The following is an 11,188-nucleotide window of genomic DNA, read 5'->3' on the forward strand; positions in this document are numbered from 1 at the left end:
GGCCGTGGTTTCCAGCCAATGGGAGCTGCGGTGGCAGCGCTTGGGGTGTGGAGTGGAGCCCCCTGGCTGCCCAGTGCATAAGACACAGAGGGGGCACATGCTGCTGCTTCCGGGAGCTGCACAGAGTGGCCCCTGACACTGCTTCCCAGTGGGAGCTCAAGGGCCAGATTAAAACAGCGGGTGGGTCAGATGCGGGCCGTAGTTTGCCCCCTCCTGGTTTATTATCTCAGTCCTGTCTTTCTCCAGAGCTGGCTTGCAAATGAAGTGGAGGTTCTGGTTAGTACCGAAGAGGCCCGGCGCCACCTCTTTGATCTTCTGGAGGATAGAAAAATCTTGGCCCAGGAACTCCTTCAGCTTAGAGAAAAGAGGGAAGCTGGGGAGACTCCACCTCCAAAACTTCGGGTGAGTGACACGTAGGGAGACATAGCTGAGAGCTAAACTCACTCTGTCCCCTTACAGCTACACTTGTTCTCCATTTTGAGTCTGAAGTCCTATGAAGAGTAGATTGTTTTCACTGTCCCCTGGTTGATGAAAGGAATAGCAATGAAGAGGTGGTTGTAGCACAAGAGGTAGCGGGGATCTGGTTCTTCATGGTTCTATTCCTTAAAGCAATTAGTCTGGCATCAGTGTCATGAGAGTGGGCCACAGCCCCATCAAAGGTTTTGTGTACAACCCCTTGTTCAATTGGGAAGGAAGGTGGGGTTTCAGCTGAGAACTACTTGTAAACATCTTTTCTGGTAATGGGGTCGGGAAGGAATTTTCCTCCAGGGCGGATTGGCAGGTGCCCTGGAGGTTTTTCGCCTTCCCCTGCAGCGTGGGGCACGGGTCGCTTGCTGGTGGTGTCTCTGCAGCTTGAGGTCTTCAAACCATTTTTGAGGATTTCAATAACTCGGTCCTGGGATAGGGGTTGTACAAAATTGGATGGGTGGGGTTCTGTGGCCTGCCTTGTGCAGGAGGTCAGACTAGATGATCAGATTGGTCCCTTCTGACCTATGAGTCTATGAGTCTATAACCCCTCTCTTAAGTGTTTAGATTGTCTAAACTAAAGCTCAGGAGTGGGGAAACTTTTTGGCCTGAGGACCACATTTGGTATAGAAATTGTATGGTGGGCCATGAATGCTCATGAAATTGGGAGTTGAGGTGTGGGAGGGGGTAAGGCCCCATCTGTGAGGGGTGGGCTCTGGGATGGGGCCAGAAATGAGGAGTTCAGGGTATGGGAAGGGGCTTTGGGCTAGCCAGGGAGAGGGGGAGGGTTCTAGCTGGGGGTGCCACCTCGGGTGGGGTTGGGGAAAGAGGCTTGGGGTGCAGGAGGGTGCTCTGTGCTGAGACCAAGGGGTTTAGAGGACAGGAGGGGGATCAAGGCTGGGGCAGAGGGTTGGGGTGTGGGGAAGAGGCTCGGGTTGCAAGCTCTGCACAGTGCTTACCTCAAGCAGCAGCACATCCCCCCCACCCCCGCTCTGGCTCCTACATGGAGGCACATATGCAGGTGCTGTCTCCCACAGCTCCTGGAAGCAGTGGCATGCCCCCCCACTCCTACACAGGCACTGCCCCTGCAGCTCCCATTGGCTGCAGTTCCCAGCCAATGGGAGTTGCAGGGGGGTGGCGCTTGGAGCCCCCTGGCTGCTCCTACACGTAGGAGCCGGAGGTGGGACATGCCACTATTTCTGGAAGCCATGCGGAAAGCCCCCGACCCCTGCTCCCCGGCAGGAGCTTGAGGGCCGAATTACAAGTTCTGATGGTCTGGACGTGGCCTGTGGGCCATAGTATGCCCACCCCTGCTCAAGCACTAGGTTGTTCTCACTCGCCTTCTGCCTCCCGAACCTCAAATTACTTCATATGTGTCTTGCAATTCTCTTCAGAGACGTACATACTCGATCGCAGACGTGCAGGCTTCAGAAATAGACCATTCTATCACAAAGCAGATAGAAAGCCTGGAAACAGAGATGGAGCTCAGGTAAGAGAATGTCATGAAACTTCTAACAGGCAGAACTAGCTCTCATTTCTATAGCACCATCATCCCAAGATACCCTACGCTTTCACCATTGCAGCCATTCTGAGAGACCTGGGAGAAGTGAAGAATAGCAAATACAGCTGACCTGTTCTGTGTAGTTTCAGACAGAGTATAGCTATCAAGTGAGAATTTCCAAGATACTGGGGCTATGAACACTATTTATGCAAGAGAGATGTGTGTCCATTTTGCTTATCTGAAAGATGGTAGCACAGCACCTACTTGCGTGATGCTGAAGCAGTGGCTTGGTACAGATTCAGGAGAATGAATTTCCAGCTGAGCCACCAATGCAGCTTTGCAGCAGACCCCACCATCATGCAAACAATCAACTAACTGACGCTGCTTTCCATAGTGTAATGTTTTGGGAATATGACATTAGTGTTATCCAAGACCTACTCCAAATTCTTTTCCCTGAGCTCAAATGCATGTTTTTTTCCAAAGGAGTGCCCAGATAGCAGATCTGCAGCAGAAGCTATTGGATGCCGACAATGGGGACCGGGTGAAGCAACGCTGGGAAACTATTGCAACTATTCTAGAGGCAAAGTGTGCCCTTAAATACCTGATTGGAGAGGTACATTCTTTCTGTATTGTGGCACATCCATCTTCTTAAGATTGCTGCACTGTATTTATTAGCTATAACCATAAACATATTTGCCTCAAAGAGCTCATAATCTCAGGTTAGACCAGAATAGAAGGAAGTAACAAATGTGGCGATACATGACAGGGGAAGGGGTTATGGCAAGGGTCATAAAAAGATCATATAGCTGATTGGGTGAATAGTGCATTCATTTTGAAGGTTACATAGATGGTGGTTTTAACAATAGTGGGTCTCCTTGAAATGGGTTATATGGGCAGCTGAAAGAGGGATGAGGCATGCTGGATCGGGTCAGAATAAGATTCCTGGCCTGGGGAGTAGCATGGAGGCAAGTGGAGGAGGGGGTGGGGAAGATACACAGGATGCATCCTTGACAAATAGCTTGGCAGGGAGATGCCATCCTTGAAAAGTAAGAACTTGAATCTGACACAGGAGGTATGGGGGAGCCCATGATGGTGTTCAGGGAAAAGCTGACCATGGTCATAGCTACAAGTGAGCCATGTAACTTTCTGCTGCAGAGTTTTGGAAGGTTAAGAGTGAGGGATGAAGTGTGTAAAGAAAGCCAGAAAGGAGCAAGTTGGATTAGTAAAGGTATGATACGATCAAAGGCTGATTGGGACTTCCTGAAACTGGAAGGATGGGTTGTGGAGAAACAGGAATTTATTAGCAATGTGTATGGTTGGGAGGTGGGGAAGATGGCTTTAAATTGGCATTGAGACACCCAGGAGGAAAGGTAGGTTTAAAGAACACGCACACATGCGCGCGCGCACACACACACACACATCTTGGAGGCACTGGCCCGGAGACACTAATCAGAACTTTGTGAGCAGATGAGTTTGCCTAGGGGCAGTGAAAGCAGAGGATAAATCTCTGGGGGTACTCTGAGTGCGAGGGAGGAGGGGAAAATAGCAGAAAAAGAGTCCCTGAAGGAGTAGTCAGCAATCAAAAGCACAGTCCATAAAGGTCAGGCAAGGAGTCATTGTCTTTCTATGTGGTGGGTAACTTTGAGGGGTAACAGAAGAGGCCACTCATAAAGGAAGCATAAATGGAGTGGAGGAGGAGGAAACCAGACTTGTAGAGGATCAAGGGGAGAGTTAAAAACTCAAGGCAGGAGAAGTAGATGTCAAGTCCAAGAAGACTGGAAACAAATGAGGTAAGTGGGATCAAGAGAGATCTGAAGACCAGGGAGACCATGGCATGCCAAAATGCAGAAACAAAGGTATTAGACAGTGATGGAGTCCTTCTAGTAACTGTTGTCAGTGCTGCCTATTCTGTCTGTTTCCATAGTAAAGTGTGCGTGTGTGGAGGGGTACCTGATAATGGATTTCAAGTGTGTCTAACTTTAAGTTTGAGTCCAGACCCTTGTTGCTAATGTCCAGTCCCATTCATAGGCTGTGGAGAGTGGCACCCATTTTCCTCAATAGTCTCCTTACTGATGTCTTTCAGCTGGTTTCCTCCAAAGTGGAGGAAAGCAAACTTCACAGCAGCCTGGAACAGAGCAAAGCTAACTGTGCAGACTTGCAGAAAATGTTGCTTGAAGAGCGAAACCAGGTGGCAGATATAGAGGCTGAGCTCCAAAGTCAGTTGGTGATGCAGGAGCAGCAACATCAGGAAAAGGTAAAACCCAGGGGTGAAGGAGTACCGTGATTAACACTGCATGGCTTCCCTGGGCTTAAACATAAGGCTTGGAGCTGCTCTGCAAAAAGGTTCCTAAAGGTCTGCCCATGAAGAAGAGTTAAGGGCATGATCCTAGATCCAAGTGCCTCTTTCCTTAAGAGAAAAAGAGTTAAATTAAAATCAATTTGCAACTTGTCTTTTAAAAAAACAAAACCTCAAAATCCCAAAACAAACCCAAACCTATTTTCATGAGGCTTTATTGGCCTCTGGCAGGAGACCTGATATAATTACCCCCTAGGAAGTCTCCCTCATCTGTCTTCTGATTTCCATTTCTAAAGTTTTAGTGGTGCTAAATGATCTTGCTGAAGTAAAAACAGAACCATTTTATTCAGTTCCATTCAAAGGCACAAACTTGTTGCATCTGAACACAAGGTGGTGTTTTCAAGTGGGTCCAGACTACTCTCATGCTGTGGATGGCAAAGAACTAGTTTATTTGTCTCTATAACCTGTCTGCCTACTAGAGATTGCCCACCACACCATCTCTTCACCTGCCCAAAAACCTCCAGATCTACTGAGAATGTTAAGGCTGCCAGGCATGCCTTGAGGGGTTTATCCCTTAAAAGCATGTTTTGTTACTGTCTGCATCCCTTTCATTTATGCTGTGTTAATTTGCCTGTAGGTTCTATACCTGCTTAGCCAACTGCAGCAGAAAGAAGCAGCAGAGAAGAAGCTGGAGGACTCTCTAACTGAGCACGAGCAACAGCTACTTGAGCGGCTCAAGTTCCAGGTAGATTGGCTAGAAGTGGACTCAGCTGTGGCAGGTTCCCTCTTCATGGAGCGGTCCCCTGGGGCAAGAGCATTTTATATGTGGGTGTCACCCCATTGCCCTGCGGTAGCAATGCCAGCTCCTTGCCATTGACTTCAGAGTGGCTGAGTAACAATGGAAATTATTCATACTGCTCTCCATCTGTAGATTAGGCTTCTTGGAGTAGTTGCTGTAGATGTCTGGAATATTGGGCCTCTAGTCTTTGTTCATAAATGCTCCTTCCAAAGACAAAGTGATAACAGACTTGCCTCAAAGACCAGTTCAGTTTCTACAAGCCCAACATCAGCTGCTTTTCTGCATGCTCAGGCCAACCAAAGGAGTAGTGTTAGCTTCATACTGAATGCAGCCTTCAGTGATGGAAGGGCCTTTCGAGGGGATCCCACAGTGGGAATGTTGAAAGCACCAGCTCCAGGGTGAGCCCTACTGTAGCAAACAGCAGTGGTATACACTATCCTCTCCCTCAAAGCTACTAGAGTTTAGTATAGCAAATTGCTAGGGAAGAAGAGAGCTGGCTGAGCGACAGAAGCAGAGCTTTCCTAGCCTAGCTCAGAGAGCGTCCCTGAAAGGTAGGGAAGGTGTTAAAAGTTGGGAGACTGTAACATGAGAAGAGGGAACTGTTGGCCTGTTTGGTAGGATAGAGGAAGTTAATTGACAGTGAGGCTTGTATTCTTCCTGACTTCAAAACTGAAGGCCCAGTCTCCTGTTGGAGAATGGTGAAGAGGCCACCTCTGTGGATGTGGAGAGGCAGAGCACTCCTAGGCATTGAGCAAGACCTCCTCCTGACTTGAACAATCTGCTAGAAGTTTGGAAGCAGTTTCTACCTCTCAGACCCTAAATAACCCTACAGATTTCATCCTTTCTTGTGAACAGGATGAAGAACTTGAGAAAATGAGGGAACTTTGTGATAAGAATCAAGAGCTTCTCCAGGAGAATGAGTCCCTCAAACAGGTAGGGAAGGGTGTGTGCATAGCCACCTGGAAGCTTATTGGTGGCACGATTTGTTAGGTTTGGCTACTTATGATGCAACGGAATTATCTTCTTTTCTAACAGAAGTTAATACTCCACCAAATTGCCAGCGGACAGAAGCTCCGACACATTCAGCAAATGCCGACTCAGTCCCCAGATTCTCCCTTTGATTATATTCCACCCAAGGTAAACAACTGCCATGTACTAATTGCCACACTTCTCTGGGGATGATCAGGCTCTGTATGGATAAAGATACTGGCTAACAAATCTTTCAAACTTTCTTCTTGCACCTAAGTTGCTTTATTAAACTTCTTTGTTCTGAAGACTGGGGTAGATGCATCATCTGTCCTAGGCAGGCCCCAAGGATTCTCCCCATCCTCCTCTTTAGAAAAGAACTAGAATCCTTTTGTAACCGGTTGGCACTGTTGCTCCTCTTCTGTCTAAAGGAAGCTGGCACATCTTGTATGTTGATACAGTTTACCTTGGCCCCACTCTCCTAAGCAGGCTGTTTCCTCTGCAGCATTGCCAGCGTTTGCTGAGCGAGGGAGCAAGAAACTAGAAATGAAGTATAGCCTATGGCCTGCCAATATGCTAACCACTAGCTTTTGGAAGGAATCATGTGGTGATTTAGGATCACTGGTTATAGCTGTGTACATGGGGCAGTTCACCATTAAAAAATAACAAGCTAAACCAGCTGCTGCTTTGAACTATTAAGAATCCCTGCCAACCTGATGACTTGGCACCTCCCTGGTCCTGCAGTTCTCTTAGCTGTTCAAGTAAGCTGGGTGTGATATGTTGCTGGGACTCTGGTGTAGTCCAAATTCTGACACATTTGAGGTCTCAAACCATCTAATTTTCATCTGTAGCCAAAGATTCGCCGTCAGACAACTGCAAAACCCCGTGCGCACACACCAGAAATGGATGTGCAAGAGCTGTTCTCTGAATCTGAGGAGTCTGGAGGGGAGATGGAAGATGCAGAGTGGGTGCCGATAAAAGCAGCCAAAGGATCCAAGAAAAGCCTGTCAGGGGTATGATCCAGTTACCTTTCTCTGCCTCCGGCTTGGGTTACTAGCTCTAACTGAGGGGACCACTTACATGTGTCATGATGCTGCCTGGCACATGCAGAATGAAATGCAGCTGAACTGTGGGGTTTGCACTGGCATTCTGAAGCAAAAGCCACTTACTCCAGCAGCACCAGAGGGCATTTAGTTGTGGCCAGTAGTACTTTGGATGGATGGTTTGTCTGCCACCCACTTGAACACTTTAGATAGCAGCAAAAATAGCAAGTGCTCCAGGGCAGCTGTACATCCTGCGCATCAAAGGAGTTTGTAACTCTCTAAACTGCTATGCTTGTGCATGTGGCTGTTCCATAGAGAAACTGGCTAGGATTACAAAGTCCCTCTGCAGACAGTCCTAACTATGGTGTGATGCCAAAGAAGCTGTGGGGAGAAGATGGGTATGGAACACTAAGCACTACATGTAGATTGGGAAAGGGGGGCAGAAGAGAAGATGAGTGAGGTAGAGTGGGAGATGATAGAGGCAAAAATATTGATGACACTGGTACCATGCAGCTTTCTCCACAAGCAATGATGAGTATCAAATGAAGCCCATGCATACAATTAAAGAATGGCATTTGGGAGGTAGAGAGATGTGTTAAACTTTGTGGGAACTTCCCCTTCCTTCCTGGTTCCCATAGTGATTTCTTGTTCAGGCTCTTGCTCTCCACTAAGATTTTTGAGGGAGAAGCAGTGTGGACCGAGCTTGCATGTGCTGAACACTTACATCGTAAGAACTAGTGGGCCATTCTAAGCTTGAATTTCCCCAAAGCCAGAGCTCCGATCCCCTATGAAGGCTGACTGCCTTCTCCTTCAAATCCTTCTTTTTTTTTTTGACAGATACACTCGTGTAAAATCTATATTCTGCATGTAACTTGCAGATGTCAGGCTTCTCAACTGATCTGAAGGGTGGGGGCCATCTGCATTGAAACTGCTGCTTGGCATCAAAGGGAGTTTGTAATTCTGAACTGCTGTGCTCAAACCTCATTTAAAAACTTGGCAGTTTCAGAACCTCCAGAGGTGTGAGTGGCTGATGATACTTCACACTTGGAATATAAAACTGTGCCACAAAACCAATGTAGCCCTTTTACTTCTGAACTGGGATATGCATTAGCTTTATCTGGGAGAAACTCTAGTTTCATGCACTTAGACCTGTGAGTGAGGCTGGCATGTTTAATGGGGACATGGAGAGGTCTCAAGCTTGAATTTGGCCTGGTGAGGTGTTGAAAGTTACTGTGATGGTGCTGAAACACTCATATTCAGAATGAACGTCTACCCCAGGAGATGCAAGTGATCATGTGACCCACTGAGCCATCTCTTTTCTGGGGATAGAGTGGCAGTGAGGTGAGGGTCATGGTAACTTATGCAATTTGGTGTCCAGTACTAGCACTGGTAAAGACTCTCTGACTGCTGTGGCTATCTAGAGACAGCCTTGCAGCAGTGGAACTGTTATTACTTTGAGCTCTCTTCTCTTAAGTGTTCCTGCCGGGGCCGATGTGGAAACAGGCAGTGTGGCTGCAGGAAGCAGAAGCTAGGCTGTAGCACAGGCTGTAACTGTGATGCAACAAAATGTAGAAACCGTGCTTCTGGCATGCTGGTGAGTACTATTGCATTTGGCGCTTGGACCTTGGTGCTGGATGCACCCAACATCTACCCGATAACTTCCATATAATTTAATTCAGAAAGGGCTTCCACAAGCTGGTGGTGCCTATGCACACAACTTGGCAGTGTAAGTTCTATCCCTGAGGATAATCCACCTGGTGTATCTTGCCATGTTAGTAGCTCCACCTGCTTTGCCAGTCTGTAGGATTAAAGTATATGAATGTGGGAGTCTTCCTACTGGTCTCCAGTCTTTTGGGTTAACTTGCTGCAACCTGGAAGATCTTCTCAGAGGATAGGTAATGGTAGTCCCTTCTACCTGGTAGCAGACATGAACTTGTGCCCCTGGTCCACACTGTACAAAAAACTTACTCCACTCCATTTATACATGGCTTTTTAAAAACATCCAACGAGGAACTTAGCTGGTTTTTAGCTTCCTAACAAACCATCCTAGACATTTATGATTCCGAACAGTAGCCCTATCTGCCTTTTGCATTTGACTAGCAATCTGGTTCTCGGAGGCTTCTGCTCCAAACCTCTTTCCCCCTCCCCCCCTCCCGGTAACCTAGAAAGCAAAATTAGCTGATTTTTGATCCCTTATCACCTTGAAGAACCAGTTGCCTTATAACATGTGCCTTCTAGTGCCCATGCCACTTTCTCTAGAGTTGCTGTTCACAGCAAGGGGAAGTAAAATACTAGGATCCATAAGTCTATTTCCTAAATAAGATTTATTGATGGGGCAGCATTGGACTAGGCTAATGTGCATGTCTGTCCTTCAGGATGGTCCTAAGAGTGAGGACCAAACCAGAGATTCTGAAGGATCCTTCAAACTGGAAGATCCCACTGAAGTGACTGCTGGGGAGACCTTCTTTGAACCAATATGTATCACTCCAACCAAGAAGGTACAAATCAGAAAGGGGGAGCCTGGGTGGAATTGATTTCCAGCCACTGGCTGCTGTATCTTGTTCCTGGCTAGCAGTGGGCACTAAATCAGGAGAAAATTCACGCAGACAATTTCACTGCCTCTGCCTCTTGCTTATCCCTAACCTTCTGAGCAACCTGGGGGAATTAGACCTTTTTGCTCTCAAATAAGCCATTGACATGTTGGCCCTTTTCCTGGCTCAACCTCACACTAGTTGATTCCCAGTGTCCTTATGCCAACTAGGTACACTGGATTCTGCTGCCTCCCACCCAACTTTTCTCTTTCTGCTCCATTTTATAAATCTTTTTAGGGTTTTGATATGTAAAGTAAAGAAAATAGAGTATCTTTTGTGGATTACCATTAATGACTGGGGAAAGGTAGCTGGCAATTGTGGATGCCTTCCAGTCTCGGGGAGGATTGCCTGGTTTCTTTGAGTGCTCTGGCAGCTCAAGCTAATAGCCTCATTTTCTTACCAGGTCCTGAAAGAGATCACTGAGCAAGATGTGTTTGTCAAGAAGGCGAACACAGCTGCACTCTTAATCAATGGAGATGTAGAGTCCGAGGAGAACCAACTGCCACTAGTGAAGAAGAAAAAACGAATGTTGAGTAGTAACACCAGCTTCTTCTCTGGCTGTACCCCCATCAAAGAGGAGGACAACTGAGGGCAAAAGAAACTACCTGTGACTTTTAATGTTACCATGTTGCACTTCCGTTCCCACCTCAGACACTAACTCTTACATGATTAACAGGATCTATTGCTACAAAATAAAACTTCAGAAGAAACAAGTCTCAAGTGCTGGCCAAACAACCCAGGGAGAGCTGCTGTGCCTAGATCTGCCTGCGCAGCTGTTCGCTGTACCAGAACAATGGAGGGAAGTGCTACTTTCTCTTTTGGAATATTAAATAAGCAGAGTAGACTCATCTAGCCCATGCATTCTGGTTGTATCCTGAACTGTGAACAGTTTTACCTGCATTGTTCTTAGAAGATCATTTTTAATTGCACTGGTCACTGGCCCCTTTCTTCAAATGCAGAAAAAGGAATTTCTGCCCAAGTTTCCATGTGAGCCCTCATGGTGCTTTTATCTCAGTGAGGCACTGTTTGTAGTCTTAAAACCTAGCTAGCACAAACAACTTGTGAGTGGGTTTGCTCCCTCTAGGCCACTGGTGCCTCTCTAATAAAATGACTCACTAGCCCTTGTGTTTTGTGAATATTAGTAATTTTAACCTATTTTAATTTTTGTAGCTTTAATAAAGAAGTATGAAAACGCATAAGCTCTCAGTGCATGATGTCCTGAGTGATTCTAACAGCACCTGTTCCACAGAGCCTCAGTAGCTTCCTAAGCCAGGCTGATCTGACTAGACAATAGAGTTTGATCATGTCAGTGGGATAACTGCAACTATCAAAATTCTTCTGACGACATGCCCAATTGTACTCCAATGGGTATAGTTAAAAACTTCCAGCAACTGCTCCAACCAAGTACAGGGCTCAAGAGCTAATAGTATTGTGTTCAATAGCTACACATTCAATTTTGAAAGAACAGGGAGCACAAATGGCATTGTCTAACTATTCCTCTTGACCTACAAGGAAAAAGTACTGCCA

General features: G+C 46.7%; 1 protein-coding gene across 3 annotated transcripts in view; it reads left to right on the forward strand.

Annotated features, from left to right (window-relative positions):
• The window catches only part of KIF4A (kinesin family member 4A), a 38,377-nt gene extending 27,526 nt beyond the window's left edge, over positions 1 to 10,851 (forward strand). For all 3 annotated transcript variants that reach the window (XM_050966224.1, XM_050966225.1, XM_050966226.1), the window contains 11 exons: positions 247 to 402; positions 1,860 to 1,954; positions 2,450 to 2,579; positions 4,050 to 4,220; positions 4,900 to 5,007; positions 5,917 to 5,994; positions 6,097 to 6,198; positions 6,879 to 7,040; positions 8,545 to 8,664; positions 9,446 to 9,568; positions 10,065 to 10,851. In XM_050966224.1, coding sequence (XP_050822181.1) covers positions 247 to 402; positions 1,860 to 1,954; positions 2,450 to 2,579; positions 4,050 to 4,220; positions 4,900 to 5,007; positions 5,917 to 5,994; positions 6,097 to 6,198; positions 6,879 to 7,040; positions 8,545 to 8,664; positions 9,446 to 9,568; positions 10,065 to 10,250 — 1,431 coding nt within the window. In that variant the 3' untranslated portion in view covers positions 10,251 to 10,851. The remainder of the gene's footprint in view (positions 1 to 246; positions 403 to 1,859; positions 1,955 to 2,449; positions 2,580 to 4,049; positions 4,221 to 4,899; positions 5,008 to 5,916; positions 5,995 to 6,096; positions 6,199 to 6,878; positions 7,041 to 8,544; positions 8,665 to 9,445; positions 9,569 to 10,064) is intronic.
• Positions 10,852 to 11,188: the final 337 nt, after the last annotated feature.

Source organism: Gopherus flavomarginatus, chromosome 8 (assembly GCF_025201925.1).
Source record: "Gopherus flavomarginatus isolate rGopFla2 chromosome 8, rGopFla2.mat.asm, whole genome shotgun sequence".
In the NCBI taxonomy this organism is placed as follows: domain Eukaryota; kingdom Metazoa; phylum Chordata; order Testudines; family Testudinidae; genus Gopherus; species Gopherus flavomarginatus.